Source organism: Camponotus vicinus, unplaced genomic scaffold (genome assembly GCF_025532165.1).
Source record: "Camponotus vicinus isolate PSW18456_S1 unplaced genomic scaffold, iyCamVici1.0 SCAF_9, whole genome shotgun sequence".
In the NCBI taxonomy this organism is placed as follows: Eukaryota; Metazoa; Arthropoda; class Insecta; order Hymenoptera; family Formicidae; genus Camponotus; species Camponotus vicinus.
This window is the reverse complement of record NW_028141981.1, coordinates 16,347,766-16,372,830: the sequence shown is the minus strand read 5'-3', so window position 1 is coordinate 16,372,830 and position 25,065 is coordinate 16,347,766. Positions and strand designations below refer to the sequence as shown.

The following is a 25,065-nucleotide window of genomic DNA, read 5'->3' as shown; positions in this document are numbered from 1 at the left end:
TTTGTAATTTATCAAGTTAGTATATAATAAAAAATAACTTTAGATTTAGACGTTAAAGATTATAAAAAAATTCTTGACAAATTTACAATACATAATAATTAATCATAACAAAAAAATGCATTTTTCTTATAATTTAACGATCTATAAATTTATACTGTATATATTATTAGATCAAAAAGTCCAGATCTAATTATAATATTACTCTATAAAATCAATTTATTCTTGAAAGTAATTTCATAATAGTAATGGAATTATATTTAAAGAGGGAATGGTATGTGTTTCTGTGTACCACACGGCATCTGCTTGTTAAATTAATGCCTTTTTTCGAGGAAATTATATTTTACATATTTTGGGCTCGGTTAACGGCTGTTTCGCGTGTTTGCGTATTACTACAAAGCGGAAAAAAAATCTCAAATCATTAACGAGAAGATATTTTTAAGATATTTGGTTTCCACGCGAATTATAAAACTGCATTAAAATAATTGAAAAAAATACAAGGGTAAAAACAACCTTTTCCGCATCTTTTTTAGCATTTTAAATTTTCGGTATAATTATACACGATGGTGCATTCACGCGCGGTTTATTTTGCATTCAACATTGCACTACTATACATACGGTTAAATTGAAACGGATAATATACATTACACATAATATTAGTGCATTCTAAATTCGAATTCCAATTGTTTGTTGGAATAAATTGGTTTTTGGAATTAACAATCTCGACGATATATATTTATCAAAAGCGTTGCGTAAATTGCGAGCGAATAAATTCTCGGCAAAGGTCCATTATGCAAATGTTAGTGAGCGAAAGGATCTATTCAAGAGAGGCGCTTCTTAAGAGCTCGCTAGAAAAAGACGTTTAAGACGCATGGCATTAATACATAAAATTCCACCCCGTGAAAACATGGCCGAAGTTTGTTAATAAGAAATAGGAGATTATACATTGCTCTAAGAAAATGTCGACCAATAAAATCTGAAGAATCGAACGTTTCTCGGTTAGAAACCGGATGGTTCGATTAATATAATTATAATTCGAAGCCAATTAGACAATCCAATTAAACGGAAAGAGAAGATCATCGAACCATTGATCGAGATGAGCCAGTAAAATTCGCGCAAACCGGTCGCGCGTGTAAGGAAGACCGACAAAAAGAAGTGGCCGGTGTAATCCCGGTGTATCGCTCCTTGAATCGACCACCGTCGGCGTCGTTGAAATTTTTAAAAGGATCGTAAATCCATTGTTATCCGCAGTTCTGCAGAAGACAAAAGGTAGCTGAAATTCTCGGCTTGACAGGTACCCAGGGAGCATTCGTGATACTCGTTAAAGTTTGATTAGACTTTGATTGCCGGCGGAAAGCGGACCAATTTAAACTCCGTCTCGCGGACTGTGAAAGTAAAAAAAAAACGAAAGAAGAGAGAGAAAGAGAAAAAGAAAGAGAGAGAGAGAGAAAATAAGCGGAATGACATCCGGCGACCAAGTGAATGCGGACATTACGTCTCGGCTTTGCTGCGCTCCCTTCATGAAAGAATTTAGTCGAGAGCAGAGCTGCCTGTCTCCCGCTTGTACAACCGACGCGCGGACAGTATGTTTACACCAGGATATGTCCCCGGCACCGGGAGTAATTAAACTTTTTCCAGTGTGAAATTGCAGGGCCGCGCCGATGCATTTACAGGAATACAGTTGTCCGATCGCGGCGGAAAATTGTAAAAGTGGATATAATACTGGAAGAAAGAAGGAGGAAAACGGGGACGTCGAGGCAGCGCTAACATTGCAGTTTCTATTTTTATGCGGCACGTTATGACAGAGATAACAGCTTTCTTACGTTTGAATAAAAAGATTCCAACGCTATTAGAGATGTTGGATCGGAGACGTTTATTCGAATAAAATATAAGTCACGAGAGAGAAGGAGGTTGATAATGAAAACGATCGAGGCAAGAAGTACCCTCTGAAGCTTTATGCAAAAAAATATTTGTCGGTTTCCTCGTAAGACTTGGCGTAATTATTATAATAACTCGCGTCACACGGTTGAAGGATTAAAGGGAGAGGGAGTACGCGCGCGCAATTGTTTGCCTTAAACAGGATTTTAATGTACTCAAGCCGCTCTTTTGCCGCGCGTCGTGTTGACTGTGCACTTTGTCTTACCTGCGTAAATAAGGCAGGAGCGAACTCGACGACGCCAGAGAACGGCGTCAAGGAGGGAATTCTTTGAGCCACTCGACGTTGTTATGTATGCCCGTGTTAAAGAACAGTGTGCTACCGGTCATTCAAAAAATCTGTCAGCAGACTGCCAGAGAAAGCAAACTCTCGCAGCGCGTTGAATTCAGGTATTATTAGTTGACATCTGACGCGGTGCAAAGAACTGTCCTCTCTCTTGTTGATAAAGGGCTCCTCTTAAAATTCTTGCGCGAGTATGACATCAGTTTAAAATAAAATTTTCAGGATAGCGTTAAAATACCAGCGTACAAAGAGAAAGAGGAAATATATAAATATTTTATAAATTTATACCACAACTCTCTCTAGCACTTCGATATTGTTTTTTCTTTCGTTTCACTATTTAACGAACTTAATGAAAATAATTTGATCATCATGAAAAAATGCTTTCATCGAAAATTGTCTCTTTAGAAAAAGATAATTAATAAAATTATTTTATTATAGCTAAGAAAAAAAATATTATTTTTCGGGAGTTTTACCGAGATTGAGCACGTCCGGAAACGAAGGAAAAGTATATACAGTTGCATTGTAAAATACATTACGCGTACTATCAAATTTTTCAAACACGCTCGCGGAAACAACATCCTCGCGCTTTGAAATATCGCCCGTCAGCAATCCGCTATATAAGCATCGACGTATCTCAGTCCACTGCAGCGGGAGGGAAAAAGAGTTAATATTGACGTTCCCGTTTATCTTGCCGTTGGATCGTGTCGTGTCCTCCGAAGATGTACGGCCTGTTGCGCGTGTGAAAACAATGTCAATCATAACGCGATAAATCGAACCACTTGGAACCTCTTCCTATATCGATTGGTTTCTTCTTTCCTCCTCATCATTCGCGTACTCGAGAATAAAACTGCGGTAACGGAGCGAGACAAGCGAGAAAATCAGAGGCTGCTTTTGCGTGAACGGAGTTTGAAAGCGGGATTTCTGCGGAGCAAGTTCTCCGCGATCTGAAAAAGAATGGCGAGCCGCTTTTCGAGACGGATGAAGTAATTCGTTCCAAATCGAAGCAATCCCATGGAAGTCTGAGAGCAATTTCCAAAGAATTGCATTCTAAGACCGTCCACGTGGTAACCTCGAGGCCAAACAAGCGATTCTACGACGGGAATGCTGAAGGAACTTTCGGAAGACCTTGAGAACCTTGAGCCGGAATCCCCCCCGATCGATTCGTGAAAAGAATCTAGTTTTCGAAATACGCTCGTTTCCCTTCCTTTAGGTCAATGTAAACCGAGCGTGTTACGAGTATTATCTTTCTTTTGCAGGTAATTACGTTCACTTTCCTCTAAGACGGTGTCTACGTTTAGAAGTCCTGGTGTTGAATATAAACGAGGGCGAACGCGCAACTTGTAATATCTAATACCTCGCATAAATTCTTATCGCGGTATTTATCGCATCCCTTCGTTCGATACGAAACTTTTGGGATTAATTCTGGTAATCCTTTTTAGATAGTTAGGCGACTTATATATGCGAATGGAGTTTCCAACAAGAATATTCTCGTATCGCCCCTAGCAACCAAGTATCCTCTCCCGTTATGTTCTCTTTTCATTCTCCATATCTCGTTTCTGTCTCCTGTTTCTCATCCGCCTTTCTCTTCCCATCGCTGTCCCTTCTACGACATTAGCGTTCAAGAAAGGTAGCGACGAAAGAAAGAGGTCTCTCGATTTTTTTATTTTTCACAGAGTCGCCGCAGGTCGAGTCTGTCGTGTTCAAGTCGAGGACACGTCCTCGCGTGGGCGAGCAGGAATATTCGCCATCCGTTTAATTTTCCTAATGGATCAGCCGGTGCACGTTCAATGAAAGATTACGAAATAGAGGGCGCAAAAGAGTCTGCTACAATTTTCTTCCTACTTGTCTTAGCAGTGCCGGCTTGCCTTACCCGCTTTTACCCCTCTTGTTCGTTTTCTTGCGCCATCGTGGCGTGCCGTGTCGAGTTACCGTTTTTCTCACTCCCGCGCAGTGTGGCGAGAGAAACTTCTCGACTTGAATCATATCTTCTTCTTGGGGTGTCGGTATCGTCACCGACTAGCGTTCGCTCGTAACCAGTTTTTGTTTTCCTTACAAGAGATACCGGTAAGGTACGCAAAAACATTTCATGGAAAATCTCTCCCCGCGAGCCCCAACGATTTGTTGGAACGAAGGAAGAGGGTAGCATTTGTTGCGGAATGTAATAAGTGAGAAATGTAAAGTGGGGAGATCCATTTCCATTCTCCGCAAAATACAAATGACATAATTTCTCTGTTCTAATATCAAACTTTTGTATGATTCATACAACGTTAATAAAACAATTCTCTCCTAATATTTTTGTAAAAAAAATTTTCAGAAGAGCGACATTTATTGAAGAATTATTTATTTATATTAATTTATATTCATAGGAATAAATGATGTTATATATTATATATTACACGAGAAAACCAAACAATAAAGCAAAGTATTGGTCTGGGAGGGATCAGAATAAGCAAACGCAGACGTTAAAAAACGCAGCACAAAGACTGGCAGTGCCTTCTGTCGCAAACGGACCCCTGCGGCGCTTTATAGGACAATACTAGACGGGAACAATACAAAGAGAGCCCGCAAATTGGCTTCGATGGTTTGTAGACGGGGTCGCCATTCGGGCAAATCAGCGCCGCGCGGTTACGGTCGTCAAATCAATATTTGCACCTCGCCACCCTCGCACACAGAGAGGTAGTGTGCAAAGTCAGGCGTGTCGGAATTAGCGAAGAAGGAAGGAAGGAAGGAAGGAAGGAGGCCGAGAATAAGGAGGGTCGGACTCGGCGGTGAAGGACGACGACGACGACGGTGATGATGAGGGGATGGCGCGGAGAGAGATGCGAGGGTGGCGGACTGGTATGTGGTTGGCGGCGTTGGAAATCGGTGGTAAACTGAATTAACCTCGTGTTGACCCGCGATCGTGTGTTACCAATGACTTTCTATTACGTTGTCGGGGATCCGGGACGGATAGAGTCTATTATAATCAAACATCCGCTATAAATGGGAAAAGGAATGATCAAAGCGTTGTCAATCGTGATGCCTGCGCAAACGTTATAGTCCACCATCGTTTCACGCACGCACTGGCTTCGTTCGCGCTAGTGTAGGATTTGTTGGATTTACTGTAAGTAAAATTCGCTTTCGGAATATTCGCCGAAACATGAGCGCGAGAAACAACCTTTTGCTTTCGCATATTAAAGGAGCGGAAGTTAGTTTCCGATCGTTGCAGCTAAATTCGAGCACGCCAACCTTCCAATTTTTGGTATGTAATGCAGTCTGTAGCACATCGATCAAGACGGCGATTACGTTCTTGCGTTTTGGCTTTTTCGTGTCGACAAGCGACAGCACGAACAGGCGCTCAGACGATGAGTTCTTTGAGTTGATGCCTTTCAAGTTTGCAACGTGGTTTAACGTTACCAATATTACAGGAAAATATACCGAGGCGTCAAGGAACGTTTCCCCTTTGCAGCTACATGAAAGCATAAAGACTTTATTGACAACGAATAGCCATTTCCTCTAATAAGTATATTTATCTGCTCTTTGATATGTGTTTTCCAATCTAACAGTTTCAATTAATCATAAGATAAATTTGATCCATCGTAAAAGATTACATAGGGAATAATTTTTCGAGTTTAATTACGAGGTTAATTACGAGTTTATTAGCAATTTATTAGCAAAAATTTGTATTTCCAATGAAACAAGCAACATTAATTTTTTATTTTCTTATGCACTGAGATCTCCTCACATGTGAATGATTTAGATGATTTTTGATTTTATAAAAATCAATGTTTTGCAAATTTCTTTCTCTCTCTCTTTGATTAAATAAATTTGCTTTGTTCATTTATTATCTTTGAGTTTCTCTTTCATAGACACGTCACAAAGTAAGAAGTCTGGCTGTAACTCAATGCGTATCAATGCAGAACGCACGCTATTTGCTATTTCCCCATGGAATCGCATGGAGAGTTGCAGAAAGCCAGTGAAACTGTCACGTCGCGTTCACCGAAGCAGGGTATAGGTGTTCGTTGATTGAGAGTAATCTGTTTTGTTAATTGCAAGGTCCGCAGAGTCCGATACCTGCGGTTGCGTTGTGCTGCGTTCAGCATTACAAGCTCTAGCTACTGGCAGCAGTCACTCCCACCTCCATTCGCCGATAGAATTCACCTCCCCGCTTTCACCTATCTCGATACCGGCTCACAACATCCGCTGACCGCAGTGTGAGCCTGTCGCGGAGACTACGACGAGGAGACTACGGGGGCGGTTAACCGACTAATTGCAATACTGGCGCGTCCGCTCGCAGTATTTGTGAAATTACGATCATATCCGCCGTCCTTGCGACGTCTATCAGGGATATAATAGGCGTTATACGCGCGCGCTGCGTCCGAACGTTCGCTAATGGACCGTCAAAAGCGAAATTCAGCGCTTTTTTCCGGCCGGTCCGCGTCATTTTTCAGAGAGCACGTCCGTTCGGTTTTTCAGTCCGCTCGGTACCCGACGAAAAAAAACGTAACGTGACTGTTATTGTTGCAGCAACCAACGATCGACGCGTAAATGTAGGAAGTTGAGAAAGGAAACCGGTTCGGCTGACGAATACAACTCTTTCATTCCCCGCTATTAACGAGAGATCTTTTTATTCCTGTAAAAAATGTGTAAGCCCGCGTTTTGTGCAAAATGTAGAAGAAGCCAATTAACAAGCCATAAGTTTTTTCTAGAACGAGGGACAATATGCGCGAATATCTTTTTAACATAAAAAATTTAAATATAGCTAAGAGCATATATATCATAAAAAAATGTATGTAATGTCAAACTTATAAAACAAAATTTATATTATTATTTATATTATTATTGATTTCTTCAGCCAACTTTACAAATTGTTCAAGTTGTATTTGTAATTTGTTTGTGCAACTTTGCTCGAGTAAAACGTTCCATCTTAAGATCTCTCTTTTTCTACTTACGTAATACGAGAATGATCATTATTGCTAATGAAAAAACCTTTCGTAATTTTTTTTCGAATTCTGAACCAACATATTGCAATAAATAATTATATTCATAGAGTTATCAAAGTTTTAAACAGTTTTTAATATTTGAAGATTAAATTTCTCGTCTCTTGCAATCAATCTTGATTAAAATTCATGAAATTAATTTGTTTAATCGATAATATATAATAATATCCCAAGTTTTTTGTCATACATATTATAGGAAGAAAAAGAATAAGACAATAAGGTTTTAAAATTCGTGAAAATATTTTCAAATTTCATTAATAAAATATTCTTAGGCAGTCAAATGTACTCACCAGTCGTGTACATAGCAACACCCTTCAGGGTTACCGGCTCGAGAATGGCAGGCTCGCTCCTTCCCTTCGCATTAATCGCGTAGAGAAAAAGTCGATAGCTTCTTCCTGTCGTTAATCCTGCAACTTCGAAAGTCGGCCCGTTGGGACCTGCCGGAACAGTTTTATTTAACAGAATCGGACCTTCGTCCTCATCAGCCACGACTTCAAGCTGATAACTATATATCGGAAGACCGCCGTCGTAGCCCTCCAGGCATCGGACTACCAGTCCTGTTCCTGATTTCGTACCGAGCTCTTCCATATCCAGGGGCGCCGACATTTCCGTGGCGCTGCAATTGTGAAGAGCATACGGACGACCCGCGGCTATGACCTGAAACAAGCACACAAGCCCGAGATAAAATATATTTGCATTAGTCGAATAATATATTCTTTGTTGCAAGCAAAACGAAGTTTAAACGTTACTGCATAAGAAAAAGCTCAAATTTCGAATAGAAATTTTTTAGTATAATTTCTAACTGTTATATTTATATTATATTACATCGTATATATATGTATCGCGCGTAATTGCATATAAAATTTAACAAAATAGTTAAACAGTTGTATTATACATCGTGCATTCTTCTATTATAGTCTTATAGAAGAACAATCGATTTTTTCTACAGTGGCGGCAAACGACTTTACATACGTTCAAAGATTTTCATATGCACGACAAATACGAACATAGTTTGTATCGTCAAAGAAGGCAACCCCTGCATTCTTTGTAGATATTGTCGATCGATCGAAATGAAAATGTATGGAGCATAGTGATGCCAGGATACACAATGTGTAAAATGTATGAAGGAAATAGCTGGCAACATGACGTCGTATAAATACCGGAATATTTGAAGAGTGCAATATGAGGATGGTTAACTATCAGATTGGCATGGCTAAGAATCGTAACCGGAGCAATGATCGAGAGAGCTCTCCGTGTTTCAATCCTATCAATCAAGGAAACCTCTTGATATCAGGTTGAAATAAATTTCGATGTTACGATGAAACGGATAAAATCATCTTTCGCGATCACGAATAGAATTTTTCTCTTATGGCATGTTAAGTAATCTAACAAGAATATACAATTTTTTTTGCGTAGAATAGAATAATGTCCGGAGATAAAAATCTTCACATGCAAGAAATTTTTATAGAACGCTCCGAAATATATTTAATGTGAAAAATGAAATATTATTTATTCATAAGATGTTATAAATATGTATTGTTAAAAAAATGTATTACTTTGTCGCGTAAAAAAACTTCATAAAATATGGATTTTTTATGCTCTAATATATATATATATATATATATATATATATATATATAAATGAAATTCGCACAAAATGTTAGTCGAATCTATATATGTATGATTGAAAATCCTCTATAACAGATGAAAGTAGACCAAAGCAATCTCTTTGCTGTAATAAATTTAGAAATCTATTCTACACAACGATATGACATATTCTGTTTTCAATTAGGTGATGTGACATGTTCTATAAATTTTACGAAAATAAAAGAAAAAAAAATAAAATAAAGAAGAAAATAACTTAAAAACAGAATTGAATTTTTTGTTAAAAGATTTATAGAATGTACAAAAATGTCTTACATCGAATTTTAATAACAAATTGTCAGAATGAGATTTGATAATTTCAATGATAAATTGACAATGATTTTTTCTTACATATATATATATATATATATAATGAAACTGCTTATCATTTATACATCATTTCGTAAAAATTTCAACAATATATTTCTTTCTCTTCGCAATTAAGTATCATAAATTTTAAACGTCTATTGAAATTCATTTGAACTTAAATCAAGAATACGACTTCATCTATCTGCCTCGCGAAGTGCATTTTATTTTGCAAAAAAAAATCTCATTTTTAACCGTTGATTTCGCAGAAATGATTAATGCATGGAGAGTTTTATTAGATCGACTTGAAATTGATCAAAAAATCTACATAATCATGATATAAAAATAGAGAAAAATCTCATATATATTTCAATAAAAGCATCTATTACGACCATTCGCATGCATTCGTACGTGCGTATTAAAAAGCTAAGAGCTTTCTCAGCAAATTCTGAATCACACGTCGGAAGTCGCGTACGTAAAGAAGCGAAAAGGCACAGGCGGAAAAGTACTTGCCTGAAAGAGGCAGGGTGTTCGTTGCTTGCCAACCTGGTTGCTCGCCCAGCATGCCACGGTACCGTAATCCATTTCCGTGACTGGTGTGTAGTTGAGTCTGGACCCGTGAAACTGTTGGTACTCTCTTAGGTTGTCCGCGACGGATGGCGTGCCAGGGGCCGATACGTGAGAATAACGTGAGTGCGATACCTCGACGAGCTCGCCGGAATTATTGAATGTCCAATGAAAAGTCACCGGTGCCGGATGGCTCTCGACGGAGCACACTAACGACACGGTTTCCTGCTTCAAAGCGCCTACCACCACTTCGCTCTTGCCCTCCTTGCAGACCGGAGCATCTGCAAACAAAGTCGTCGCACTTTACCAACGGTGGCCTCCCCACGAACAACGATAGAGTAGCGCAAAGTTTGAAGTATATAGGAATGATTTATGGCTCGCTTGTCAAGATTAATGTATAACAAAGTGTATGCAGGTCTCTACGTTCTTCTGCCTCGAGAAATTTCATTGTCCGATGATAAGCATAAAAAGCGATTCTGATTAATTTATGTTTCCCAGCGTTGCGCTCAGCCGTACGTACAACCGTAAATCAATCAACATTCTGTTCTTGTCGTGAAATAATACTAGCGGCGATTTAAATGGATATTCGACGTTCCGGTGTACATTGTATACCGGTGGTATTGATGCTCGCGCGCGCCCTCGATATCCCAACGAGATCCGCGGGTGTCAAACGGAAGAAGAAGCAGCTCGGTAACGTTCAGCTCGCTGCAACGGTCGATCGATAGTCTAATAGGAAATTCCCTTGACATCGGTATTTGCGATAGGCTATGACATGCGGAAGTCCCACACGGCTGGAGTGATGATTTACGACCGAAGGCTGGGAATCACGGATAGAGAGACTGTCTGGTTGCAATTTGATACAGTCTATGCGGTACTAAATTAATTGCGAAGATGAGAAGTTGGGGAGATGCTGCAGCAGAGTTACGCTATATCACCCGGATGGGTACGTCTGTTTACTCTGACGGAAGATATCTTATATATACTTTGGAATATAACGATCGTTTTCCAAGTTCACCGTTTCTATGAGAAATCAAGTTGATTTCTTTTACTTGTCTTTGACGAGACATTTTAAAGCGAAAATAGCGTCGCGAAGAGCTACAAGATGCTTTCTTGATATATTTCGCGGTATATTTTATAAACCATCTGAAATGTGGTCGTTTATTTTGTTCAAACATTCTTTTCACAGCCATCCTACTATTTCATTTATCTCCCATTCATAAAAATAAAAATAAATTTTTATGAAAATTTACTGTTTCATTAACTTGAACGATTTAGGGAAATGTGAGGAATAATATTATATTTTTACGCTGGTGTTTCTAAGAAAAGTACAACTTGAATAATTTCGCAATTTCTCCAAGATAAGCAGACAAATTCGTCGAGTCGAAGTCTGTCTCGCTTGTAAAACATTCACAACGACTGCCTTTCCTTCTTTTCTCCATTCTAACAAAAACAAATTAGGTATTTCATAATAAATGTTGGAAAGACTAGAAAGTCGAATCGTGTGTGTTCGTTAATTATTCAGTAAGCAGCAATCAATGCTCCGTTCTATTAATCCTATTGGTATTTTAGAAATAAACTGAAATAACCTGAAAAGAAATAATCTAAAAAGGACATCAATACAAATGAAGCCAATAAAGACATACAAAAATTTACCTTTTAAATATAGAATTTCATGTATGTAACTATCTATTGTTAAAATAGAGAACATGTAAATTTACGATTCACTAGAGATTTAGAATAATCAAGATTTAAATATATTCTAATCCATATGTATAATAATTGATACTAGCAAATTTCTAAATTTGTGAATCAAATGTTGGCCAGGAAGCATATTATAAATTCTACTTACACGATTTGCATTGTAAGCAGTTAATTGCCTAAAACGGAATCCACAAATCTTACTACTCGTATACATCCTCGTACAAAATAAATGCAGAAAACATCTCATTTTTCTTAAACTATATCCTTTTTAAATTACATTATAAATTACTTTAAAATTTATTAAAGTTCTGTATAATAATTTTTTCCTCAAAATACAGAGAGAGAGCATCTGTACTAAAATATTATTGATAAAAAAAGCATTATGACACATTACAATCAAGTCACAAATTTATCGAGCAATTGACGTGCGATCAAATTACACGAAAGTGATATAAAAATATCTCGAATGCATCTCGAATAAGCGAAGGAAAATCTGTCGCGTCTCATGACACAGTTAGCGATTTTGTAATACTGTACGTGACATACATATATTGCGACGCTATCGCAGATTGTTCAAAGTCCCGCGCGAACGCGAGAGATTGACGTCATCGGCTCGCAACGTGACGGATTTAAAATATCGGGACGGATTTCGCGATTTCCTTGAGTTACGTGCGCCCCGCCGTACATCTACTCTGGCCTAGCTTAGCACATTGCCAGTCTGCGTTCACCCACACATGAATATTCAGCTACGCTTTACATACACTGAATATGCATTGCAGTCCTTCCTTCCCTCTTAGGTCATTTACAAGATGCAGATACGCCAGGCACCCCATGGCACCAGGGGCACCGACCATTCTAATAGAATAACCCGCGTTCCGTGTTTCACAGAAAACTATACACCCTATCTCCCGTGCTCCTCCCGTTTGTGCCCCTTTATCCTCCCTCCTTTTCCCGTCCCATCCCCCCCGGGTTTAACCGTCGAGTTCGTTTCTCGTGCGTTCGACAAACGCCTCCCTGTGCTTGCCTCTGTTCACACTGCGGAGTTGCTTACCATCGATTAAGTAATTATCGAGGGATCATAGCTGCGAGAGGGAAATTGGGAAATCGATGCCGCGTTATGAGAAACGTATGCTCTAATGCTATTAGGGCGATATTGTTTACTGGGGCCAATTTTCGATCGTGATAATTCGCCTATTAATTATACAAATGTAACTGCCTGCGACTTACACATTATCTGAAGAGACACTGGATTGCTGGCGGTCTTCCCCTCGCTGTTCGCCGCAAGACAGGTGTAATCGCCGGCGGAGTAGCGTGTCAATCCTTGAAGGACCAGAGAGTGATCGCTGAGGACTACGCCCGCCGTAAGATTATTCTTTAATTCTTTACCCTGTAAACAAGCGCAAATTTGGCATTGTGATAGAGTACGAGTATAAAATGGTACCTTAATTGCAATTATAATGTAATCTGAAAGTGCTCGCGCATTAATGGAAACTGCATAGTGAAAAACTGCGCGAAATGGTGAGCTACGCGCGAATTATCTAATGGAAAAGTAATTAAATTTGCATAAACCGACGAAAGAGCAGAATACGGGTACGACAAAATGGCAAATATACCAGGGGATGTTTCTTTGAGTATCATGATAGATGCGCGAGAATGTGTTACTTACGTCCTTAAACCAGGCAAGCTTGTAAACCTTCGGATTTGCTCGTACTATGCACTCAAAGTACACGTCGTCGCCTTCTTTGATGTCGTCCGGATTCAGCGTTTTGCCCATTTTTAAGTTGACCACGGGCTGGTATTGTACGTCAAGCCGCCACTTATCCTCCAGCGCGCTCTCAGGTATAACAGTATTTTCCGCGCGGCATGTCAAATATTTTCCGTCATCTTCTATAGTTGGCACAAAGCTGAGGATACTCAAACTTTGATTGTTCTCGAGCGAATACTGTAATTAAATATGCATATTGATTTCGGAATTAATTATTTCGATCTATATCTAACTGATACACGAATATATGCATCGACTATTATTATTTTATCCGAATAAATCGGTCACCGATTTAGGTATCACTGTTTCTGCACGTAATAATTTCTAAACACGCATATATTTTATATACCCATTAGAAATTTAAAGCTTGCGCGATTAACGTAACTGCGCACGCGACCTTAATCGTACAAACTAATTAGCACATTAACAGACTCTGTTATCTTTGCGCGATTCGTAAGCGTAATTTGAATATTTCTCATTTCCGACGTTAAAAGAGCCGTTTCATTTTTCACAGGACGTCACGCGCGTTCGCTGCTAATATTAATTTAACATCGTTGGAAGCTGTTAGACCGAAGTGATGCCGAAATAAAAGAGCGCCGGGGATTAACGGTTTTTCAAGATTTATGATGCTTAGAGCAACGACGGGAAATGGAGGATGAAGGGACCAGGACACGCGGGTCACATCGCTGACGCTTTCCTCTCTCCATCACCGCCTGTGTCCCTCCCGCTTTCACGATGTCATTTTAATGATAGCACTATCGGGCATATATATCGGAAAAGCCACGTATCCGCATCAGTATCGCGAATACGATGAATGGAAGTAATGGTTCGTCAGGATGAATGTGGCGTTGCTGCCCCTCTCTCTCTTTCTTTCTTTCTCTCTCTCTCTCTCTCTCTTTCTTTTTCGCTTTTTCTATCTCTCCTGCATTTTTTTGTAAGCTTCGCTGCGTTGCACTTTCAGTGTACCTCGGTGTGCGACGCGATCGAATTTCCCGATAAAACTCTCTGGACAGTCCAACACATCGATATATCGTGCAGAGGTAGATCGTACGTGGAGTGACGTTACGATCACACTGTTCGCATACGTTGGTCGAATGTTACCAGCACGGTATATTTTCTAGTTCCGGTTTCTAAGAGAACTCTCGCGGACGTGACGAAAAAAAGATTTTACTTAAACAATTTTGCGCGAATAAATGCAATAATATCCTACTTTTCGGTGCTTCTGCGAAAAGCAAGAATTTGAGGAAACACAAACGCATACAGCAAAAAACAGGGAATTCGCAAAAGACGAATACGAATATCAATCTTTTAGTATCATAACTTACTAATAATTTTTATCCAAAGATAAAGAAAATGCATTTTTCTATTTTCATCATATTTGCATAGTGCATGAGAATATTCTTTTTAAAACTTATCTAGGATTGAGAACGTACGGAAAAAACTTCTCACCGGATAAATTAATTTTTATCCAGGAGGAAAAAAATCGTAATACAATTTTTTATGAAATATCTCGATGTCGCATGCGGTAATGGCCGTCACAAGTACTTCAAACATTTTCGATCGCGGCTAAAATAATGGCGTAGTAAAATATATGGAATAAGCATAAAATAGTAATGTCGCTCTGTCATCGTAAAATTCTGATATGCGAAAATGTTGAATACTTTCATCAGTGAAGCTATTTAATACGTTTTTACATACGTGAAATTAGCGTTTTATGCAGCGTATGTATCGTACATACAATGGAAATGGTTAAAATTTTAAACTATTTTAATGGACGTGTATTCTATCCATATTTTAAATAAAATAAAACGCGACATATATATATGAATGATTTCATTTTCATATCAAGTTATTAAGAATCGCGTGTAACGAGAAATTGTATTTTTTCCCGGAAATATATCATGTCTCACATTATGCTACAGTTATGTATAACAGTATGTAAATAGTTAAATTATCAACTATCTGTTTATTATTGTGAACCAACCGCAACTATGATGTTGACCTACATGTTGTTTTAATATCTACACACAATTATCTTAAACATCATAACATCATGAAAATGTGGGATGCATTGCAAATATATCATTCAATTGTACCAATGAGTATTTTATTTAACATTTAAATTGTTAAACTCCGATAACTGACTCGCAATATGTATTATACATTAATTCAGAAAGGATAACAAGAGGTACAATGTATTTCAATGAATTTATGATTGGTACAATCGTAATTTATTGAAATGGCATAATGCAATCAATACTTGATACATTTTTATGCCAAGGGATGAAAAACTCGTGGAGTATATACGATGACGAAGTAGTTAGCGAAGTCGCTTCTTGAGATAAGAAGGGGACAGTTACACACGTCTGGAGAGATATTTTAAAAATTTAACGTTCCCAAGCATTACTGAAACATTTCGTGGTACAGACGATGGACGGACCTCTACGTGCCACGTGTATCAAAAATGGGAAAAGAAAGTTAAACCTTGAAAAAGTTTATCAAGTAAAGATCCACTGGATCGCGAACTTTCATACTCTCTCTCTGTCACTGCGAGAGAAGGTGTCGGGGATTGAGGATGAACGAATATACGAACGAAAAAGGAGGACGCGCGAAAAGTCATCCGCAAGAAAAACGAAATAACTGCACTCGTCCTAACTTCCGCACGAGAATCGTCGTAAACTGCGGCAAGTTGCGCGACGTCGATTTTAAGAATTTTCCTCCGAATTGTGTAGTGCATTTCACCGACGTTTCCGACGCTAACCGTTTTCGGGACTTTCGACGATAGGAATACTCACATCCGATTGACAATACACCTCGATAAAAACACTCGGCGCAACTTTTCGAACTCGAATACTCGACAGACGAATCGCGAATTTATATTCAATCTATAATCTCTCACACACGACTATTTTTGTCGATTTTCCAGTCAGATAACATTCCTAATTCGCTCATAAAAATATACGTATTTTAATTTTAATTTTAATTTCAATTTTTTAGTAGCAATCTATTTTATATCATCACTAGGTTGATCTGATTAAATATAGTTGGCAGCAAAAATTAATATATTAAAGAAAATAATTTTGAACTACTTGAGAGAAAGAAAATAAAGCGAAAAAAAAATTATACTCGAATTTATCCACTCTGAATTTTATATGCGTCATTTTATAAAAGCTTTATAAATTTGCTTTGCTCGCTAAAACGTTACAAACAAGTGCTGACATTTAACATCCTCAAACTAAATCTGAGAGAACTTTTTATTTAAAAAATCATGTATTTTTTTCCTCTTTTGCATTGAAGTAATGTAGTGCGTATTCTTTTTTAAAGCGATCACTATCTCAGTTTTTCATAGCAATTTTACCGCGCAGGAGATAATTTACACAAACAATATATATGTTAGACTTTACTACTTGAGCCGTCTTCTTGATGGGCTTGTTTGCTTTCCACCATGTGATCACTGCTTCTGGCCGTGAACCGCTCGTACGACACTCGACGTCGTAATTTTTGTCGGCTGAAACTCGCGCTTCCTTCGTCAAGATTTGAACTACCAACGGCTTTACTGTAACAGTAAAATATAATATGAGTTTGTATATATTTATAAACTATGCAGAATATGCAATATTTTCTCTTTAATCTCGTTAATTTAAGAACAACGAAACATCGCAATATTAAACAAGGAGAAAAGCGCATGTCTCGATGAAAGAGTTATTTACATGCTACAAGTTATTCACTTATTATCTATGATGTGTTTTGCTTTCGCAAAAAATAAATAGATATTCTTGCATTGTCTATTTATACATGAGAGATACGTTTTTTATAATTTCCATTTTTATTGTTTTCCGTTCTCTCCCTATTGTGTTATTTAAAAAGGCTGCCTATTGCAAACATAAAGTTATATTATTAAGTACGGTGTATAGTCAAGTTTCCGCGATGCCGGACATTAATTTAATCAACTTTATGCGCGAATCGTTACTTTTAAAGTTCCCTGGTGAAATCGCGAAAACAATTTCTATTACTACAAAAGCATTCGTGCTCAGTTTTGTGCCGGGAAAAATCCGGGAATAAGATTAAACAGTCAGAATAACGATACCGAAGTGCTAATTCTATAAAAAGCTACGGAGAAACGTATTCGCAAAATCATTCCGAAATTTCGTTGCCCGATAAGTTGAACAACCATATTCGCTTCGCGAATTATAAAAGGAATTAAAGAGGATCGTTGCTCAGCCGACAGTGAAAACCTTGTTCTTCGCGCGATGATAAATTTTAGTTGTTTAATTCTCAAAGTCACAAAAGAGAGAGAATCATATCATATCTTGTGTCGTTTACGATCATCATAAGAGATTCTCGAAAAATACCATTTGAAACAGCACAAGTTGCTCTTATAATTCATCTTTTACTTTTTATTATTGATATATTGTACGCTTGTAGAATATTCTGTTCTTATTACGCAAAACTCGATCACATATAACTCGTTCACAGTTATTTTTCCGCATTTGATTCCTCAATCACCAACTCTTTTTGTATTTACTGGTTATTATTTTAAAATCAACTTTCGCTGGAACATCTGCGATCCGCTGTATTCGAAATAGTTCCAACGATCTTGATACTAAAACGATACGGAATAATACGTTTTCTGATAGAATTAAAGTCTCAATACTAAAATGCAATTGTATTTTCTCTTTCTTTCTATCTCTCTCTCTCTTCCGTAGATGACCAATATCTGTTTCCAATACCAATTTTATTCTCTCTCCGACCTATATTTCATACGACGGTGATTTAGAAATTTGATTCAATATTTTTATATTTAAATGCTACGATTGTATTGATCTAAGAAACTCACGAGTTTAATCTAAAAAGAAAAATGATACATTATTTTGGAAATTAATTAGAATATTAGGAATGTCGACAAGTGCTCGAACAATAAATGTCACCAAGTCTTAAGTATCATTGCTCTTCACATAAATTCATCCTTGACTTTAATGTCACAATTATAACGAATGATTGTATCATATGTGTCTATTAAATATGAAAAAATTCAATTCTGCAATTATATACAAGGTTATTCTGTTCTCACAAGCTTACATATATATTAATATGTTTGTCGCGATTATTCGATATCCATTATTTGATATCCATATTGATCATAAATGATTATCTGTAATATCACGTTGGTGTCGCGCGGTCGTCCTCGTAAATTCCAACGCACGCTTATGCACCGCCACGGCCAGCCACTCATACAACCCCTAATTGCCATTAGTTGGTAGCCACTTCTCTAAAATTGGTTCCTCCGTTTCGTCCTGTGCTCTCTTCCTGACATTCACATTCACCCACATTATATGCACATGCACATACGTAATGTCTACGAACAGATTCAATGGCCCTTGCGTTGCTCCGACTATATATTTGCACTTGTAGAAAGTTTCATTCATTCGAATAATTAACTTTCGCGTTTACCAATCCGATCAAGGATTTATTTGAATTCGATTTAATATCGTAAACGAGAACGTCGCGAAAGCTTTGTTACGTATATGCAACAAAGAGTCGGTATTATTTACTTCGCAGATAGATATTGCTCGTATATTAGATCTTGATAAAGATTAGCGTTTCATTAAAGCACATCGATAACGTGATTACGTTCGAGGGTAACTTAGTTTCGCGCAAGAATGAATCTGATATACATCATGAAGATCCGATAGTGCATGTTGTATCGATGGAGGATTCCCGAGAAACAAAAAAGATTATATTTATTTTCGATGTTCAATTAGAGTGCAAAATTAAGCACGAAATTTCAATGCGTTATTGGATTGTCTGGAATTATTGATTCTCGATACGATATCATTAGACTCAAGTCTTTGACATTGCAGCTTTATCATCATTCATAATTCGTAATCGTCGACAGTTTTGACAAATTGTTCCACTCTATCGACTGTGTTAAATATCGTGTTTGCTCCTAGTGTTTTCGTGAAATAACTTAATTCTCTTAGCTTAATTCTCGAATTAACTACGCTATGAAAATTCGAAATGAGACAGATACAATAACAAAAGTGAATGTGATGGCCACGAGAGAGGTCTTAAATGAAACATCCGACATATATGTTCACTCTATAATAAAAAAAAATTAGCATTGAGACTGGAACTCGGCAGGTCGATCAACCTACCTCATAACGTCAACATAATAAAGAGTACCGCGAAGAGACTCGTTCTTTCTCCATACTTCTATACGTAGGCTCCAACTCATTTTATCGTTAATCATAATGCGTCCATCAAGTTTTACTTGTATATTATCGGCACGCTGCAGAACAACCATCCCGTGAATTAACGCTCTCTCGCAGGTCGAGCCTTAATGGCTTCATGCGTGTTTACTGTAGCGTTATCGTTTGTTCGAATAACTCCCTCGAACGAGTCAGACCCCTTTTCCTCCCTCCCTTCAACCGGCGCACTTATCAAACCCGGCGCTCTTCGCACCTTCCCGTTTATTTCCAGACGGCCACCTGCTCCGAAAAGCGCGCCACGATTCTCAACCGAAATCAATGCCTCATAAAAGCCGTCGATAAAAAGCACATGGCTCTCGGCGAAGAGAAATCTCTCGGCCTTATCGGGGAAACCAAGTCGAGATAACCTCCCCCTCTGAATGACGATGATGTTTTGTGCGTTGGGATAAAGAGAAAGATGATGGAGGGAGAGGCAGACGCGAGATTATTAATTATTATCAAGTGAACAGTCCCGGAGCGCATGACCGCGTTCGAATAAACGTCGCTCGTGAAGGTGCGTGCTCGTGTGTGTGGATGCATGCATAGTGCTGCGTGCGTGCGTGCGTGGGTGCGCGCACGACCGGATGCAAATTGACGCAATTGCAATTGGCAAGTCTAGCGAGCCGCTGGTTACCGCATTGATGCCGACTTTAATTCTTAACCCGGCGTCATGAATCCAGGCGTCCACGCGAATACGGCTTCGCCATTTGTGTTTCGCTCTGGCAAAAAATTTATGAACAAAGCGCGCAATTTGCATGCTACAATGCAGACATACCAGGTCACTCGAAAAGCTCCCCGTCACGCTTAGCCGTGTCACGCATTTCGTGCCCGCTTACTTACTTTTCACATTCTCGCCGATCAAATCTTGCTACAGCGCGATATTGTAAAATGTCAAGGAATTACAATTACCTAGTCTTTAATTCTATTACTATATATGTGTACTAAACTTTTTACCTCAAAAACTATTCCTCTGTAATTTAAAAAAATTGTTCTTCGTAAGACACATTTTTCTCCAATCTTCAGAATTAGAGGGGGAGTTGTCCAATTGAGATAGAAGCGGAGGGTTAAATCACGGTGAAAGATATAATTCATTGTTCGAGGGTATTTAATTTTCCACTAAAATTTCAACGTGATTTATGCAGCAGCAATTAAGAATGAATTGATACGCATTCGAGCACGCGGGAACGTGGGCATGCATGCTTATTATTATTTGGTCTATCGAACGAATTCGACGCGCATCGCAATGTATGAATTAATAGGCATCACCCGCGGGAGTGTACGAAATTATTCGCATACGAGAATATACCCGCGCGTCTACTCAACTATTCGGTTATATATCGCTGATATAGGATCACACAGTTGTTCGCCAACTATCGCGTATAGCTATGGGAGCCTTTAATATATTCGATTCCTTTGAATAGAAGCAATCAAAGTTATTCTCCGTGATCTAAGTAAGTAGAAGGAACAACAATGTATATATATTAAATATACAAGAGCGTAGGAAAAAATTCAACGTAGCTAGAAATTAATTTCTAATAAAATGAACGTACGTGCAATCAACCCTTCCGCATCCCTTTGACATCGTATTCGATTCATTACTATTAATCGCGCTGTTAAACAGAGTTGGCGTGCGTTGCAACATTTATATCGTCGCAGATCGTCTGCCTCAACGTGGTGTACACGCACGCATGTCTGTAACGCGCGATCGGCGAGATCAATCGGCCACGAATTAGCGCCTCTTGCAGCTACACAGCTCGAGCACTAATGCTTTCACGCGTGTTTACATTAACGTTATCGTCCCGCAGGTTCGAACAGTTTCTTCCCACCCTTCCTGTTTCCATTGCCATCTGAAACGACGTTACTGGGTCATTACAAGTCGAACCCTCTCCGTCACTTGCGCGATATCTTGCCACGCCGAGTGTACCTTCTTACCCTCCCTTCATACGGGGCAATTAACGCATACGCGTGCACAAAGAGCGCGGGTGTTCTCGTCACATCTATCGACCCCGGGCAACAACAACTCGAACACGGACGCGCTGTCGCACGCCAAGTGCTGACGAGGAAACACGAAATCGAAGCTGCGCGGGCCGAAAGGCACGCGATTCACTGATCCGTCTTACGAGAGGCGTTACCGTTATCTCTATCGGTTAATCTCGCCCGGACGACTAATAGGTTCAGCACGTGAATACCTTGGTCCGGCTAGGGCCACTAGTGAAAAGGCCTTCGGTGCATGTCCTCTTGTGACCGTTGAAGCCATTTATCTAGGATGCAGGTAGCTGAGAACTGTCCAAAACACTGGTCACGGAGCGAAAAGAAACGTTGATTTATACACGGAATTAATACTGATCAAAAATATTATATCATCTCTAAAAAATGCAAGCAAATGATTTTTTTTATTTTTCTCCTACTTTGGTCATGTTTAACCCTTGCACTAGGATGTCTCTTCTGAGGGGCCATTGTAAGTCTAGCAAAGATGGCTCCGAATGCAAAGGATTAAATTACTAAATAACAGTAATAAAATATAATTACAATATTACAAAATATATGATTTTTTGTTCATTAAAGTAATGACTTTCCTGTGATTCTACAAATGATGCGATACTTTTTTGCACTGTATGTCGCAAAATCGTTCCCGAATTCGTTTCCTTGCGTAACGTCAGATTTTGTCGACAGATACGTCGCCTCATTATTCTTGAAGGTGATAAGTTAACGAGCGAGAAACTTCTAGTAGTAATAAACGAGATTTTTTTGTCGAGGAATGAATCTACATGCTTCCAGTTATGGGGACGTGTGTTATAGTGCGTTAAGGATCAGCGACTTTGTGAAAGTTATTGTGTCGATTGTGCCGTTCCCATAAATAGAAATAAACATTCATTCGGGGAGATATCATTCTTAGATAGGAAAATACATGGAACTGCGAGAGTTAAATGTTTTTCTTTCGCAAAACGCATCAACTTATCGGTATAGTTTCACGTTTACCACAACGCGCAAATGGAGAACTCTCGTACCTCGTTATGCACGCGATAATTGCGTACTTACATTAATGGTTACACGGAACTACGTATATCCAGCACTTTACGTCCACCGGGCACGTTTACATTTAACGACTGCGCTATATATATAGCAAAATATGAGAAAAGGTAAACAATAATTTGCCGCGAGATAACTATCGAAAACAAAAACGTTATATAAAAACAAGGATAATTACAATGATTTATGTACAATATAAGTTATATTCTACTTCGTACTTTGTTGCTATCTCATTTCGGAATATGTATACTGTATATTAGTCATATAAAGTACTTGAGAGAACAATGCTAACAAGTTTTACATTCACAGTTTTTTCGACCTTGAAATATATATTTTTTAGAATAAATAAAACTAGATATGGCATCTGTTTGATAAATTGCTGTTCCTGTAAAAAAAACACGCTAAAAACCTGCATAGCACAAGCATGCAACAACAGAGATTGACAAAGTGAGTCGCATAAGTAGAGCATTTCTTGATTGTCATTCACTATGGATGTACATTAAGGTAATCGGTGGTTCGTTTTAAGCGTCACCAAAAGGTACCTTGCGCGAGCGAGATGATCGACATGCTGACTCAGCGCCAAAGTCCTCGCTTATTACACAGGTGAAACCTTCCTCTCTCTATTCTCTCGTTCATTGTTAAAAAACACTATTTCGGGTATGCAGTATTTATGTAAATACAATTATCGCCTCGCGTGATGCTGAGCAAAAATATTACGTGCACCGGACGGAGTCTGTGGGAACCGTTTTTACATTTTGGAGTTGAATCATTTGGTTTATACATGCCAGCGTGAAAAGCAAATGTCCCATTGTCATAACATTGCAAATTATGTTGTTGCGACGACATGCGTAAACGCGATATTTAATGCCGCGCAAAATTGAGTCGCGTACGAACTCGAGAGAGACGAAAGGTAAAAATTAAAAATTATCTTTCTTAAAACGCATTTTTACTGGATAGTATAAAAAAATTGCGAAAAGATAGGATACGCAAGATTGTCAACTTACGATTCACATCGAGGATGAGTAGCCTGGTTTGCGGTGGCACCAAGTTTGTGTTACTGGCCTGACAGATCAGCCTCGCCTTGAGATGCTGTCGCCCAATTTTCGGGAACGCCAAGTGGTTAACCGTTCTCCCGGTCTCGGCGTTGTAGTGATCGGACTCGTCTATCACGGTGTTGTCGAGATACCACGTCAGCTTCGGGGGCGGTTTGCCGCCATGAACCTCGCAAATCAGGTTCACGTCGCTTCCCTCGTTGTACGGCTCCTCGATGTTCCGGACGTTCTTCATATCGTCCAATATTATCGGCTTCGACGGAGGCACTGTGCGAACAGCATGCGTCGTTAGAAGCATCCAACGCGGATGTTAATCGATCGTTTGTCAAGCGAAGCGACAGTCAGCGCGGAGAGATGCGTATGCGGTCGATGCGGTGAAATCCGGGAGAGAACTTTGGCTCGGCTTGTAGCAGAATTAACTGTTATAATGGGCCCCAAAACAGGTCATAGTTACGAAGTATAGTATATTACCGCGGCGGAGCTCTCAGTTTGCGGAGCAAACCGCGCGGCTTACACCGGGATTAATTTATGCGCCGGAAAGCGCCGAGTTCATAAGTCAACGCCCACGAAATGTATCGAGAGCAAATGTATACGCGGACCAAACGCGCCAACTTTACGCATCGTCTGACGAATTGTACGTTTATGTATATATTTAGCGTCGTTTAATTACGCGTCGTATGTGCGCTCGCTCTCGGAGGTGCTTCTTGCTCCGATACTTTGACGCGATCTCCATTAAACCGCGCCCGATCAAAAGCACCGACTTTAATTGTTGCGTGATCGCCGGCTTGATTGAGTTTCACCGCGATACAATGCGCCTCACCTATAACGGTTAAGTTCATCCTTTGTTTCCGCGTCGGCGAGTTTCTGAAGTCCACCCGGCACCGATAGACCCCTTCGTCCGCGCTCTGTAGCCGGTCGATGCTGAGGTGAGCTGGATTCGTCGCCGTGATAAAAAAAGCTCTTGGTCCCAATGCCGAGGGCGACGACCAAAGACGGGCGTCGTTGAATGGCCGGCGACCGCGTACATCAAAGCTACAACAAATCGATTAGCACTCCTGTACTCGTATTTGTAACGATCGCGTTCCCTCTGCGAATTATTATGATGTATGAATATTATTATGTGCGTATTATTAATATATATGCTGCATTATTAATTATACGTTTGTATATTATATAATATGAAATTTCAATGTTTTTCGCTAATATGGGATACTAGAATGTTTCCGGTAGAATACTCGTCCCTCGTAATAAGAGTCAATTTATCGTAGATAATTACCGCTTTGCTCGTTATTCGTATCAAAAACTGTGCCAATTTAATTACGTAATTTGCAATGTAATTGCAGTCAATTGAACGCCTATACTAACGTTGTTATTGAAAGCTTGTCGTGATTGAATTAATTATAGTTATCATAAATAATGAATATATTCCTGCAAAGCGAATGACCGAACGTGTAACATAGTTTCAAGATTTCTCGTCAGTTACAAAATTCAATATCTCTAAATAATAAAATAAAAATATAGTTGCCACCGTTGTAATTAAATTTACATGTGAAATTTC

At 39.0% G+C, this 25,065-nt stretch overlaps 1 protein-coding gene across 4 annotated transcripts in view; it reads right to left on the bottom strand.

Moving 5' to 3' along the window:
* Positions 1-25,065, bottom strand: part of LOC145977542 (neural cell adhesion molecule 1) — a 249,793-nt gene that overhangs the window by 6,994 nt on the left and 217,734 nt on the right. For 3 of the 4 annotated variants that reach the window (XM_083109638.1, XM_083109636.1, XM_083109640.1), the window contains 7 exons: positions 24,328-24,539; positions 23,460-23,774; positions 16,582-16,733; positions 13,079-13,354; positions 12,640-12,799; positions 9,658-9,992; positions 7,485-7,851 (listed from right to left, as the gene is read on the bottom strand). In XM_083109638.1, the coding sequence (XP_082965764.1) occupies positions 7,485-7,851; positions 9,658-9,992; positions 12,640-12,799; positions 13,079-13,354; positions 16,582-16,733; positions 23,460-23,774; positions 24,328-24,539 (1,817 nt within the window). The remainder of the gene's footprint in view (positions 1-7,484; positions 7,852-9,657; positions 9,993-12,639; positions 12,800-13,078; positions 13,355-16,581; positions 16,734-23,459; positions 23,775-24,327; positions 24,540-25,065) is intronic. The other variant, XM_083109639.1, reaches the window with a different exon arrangement.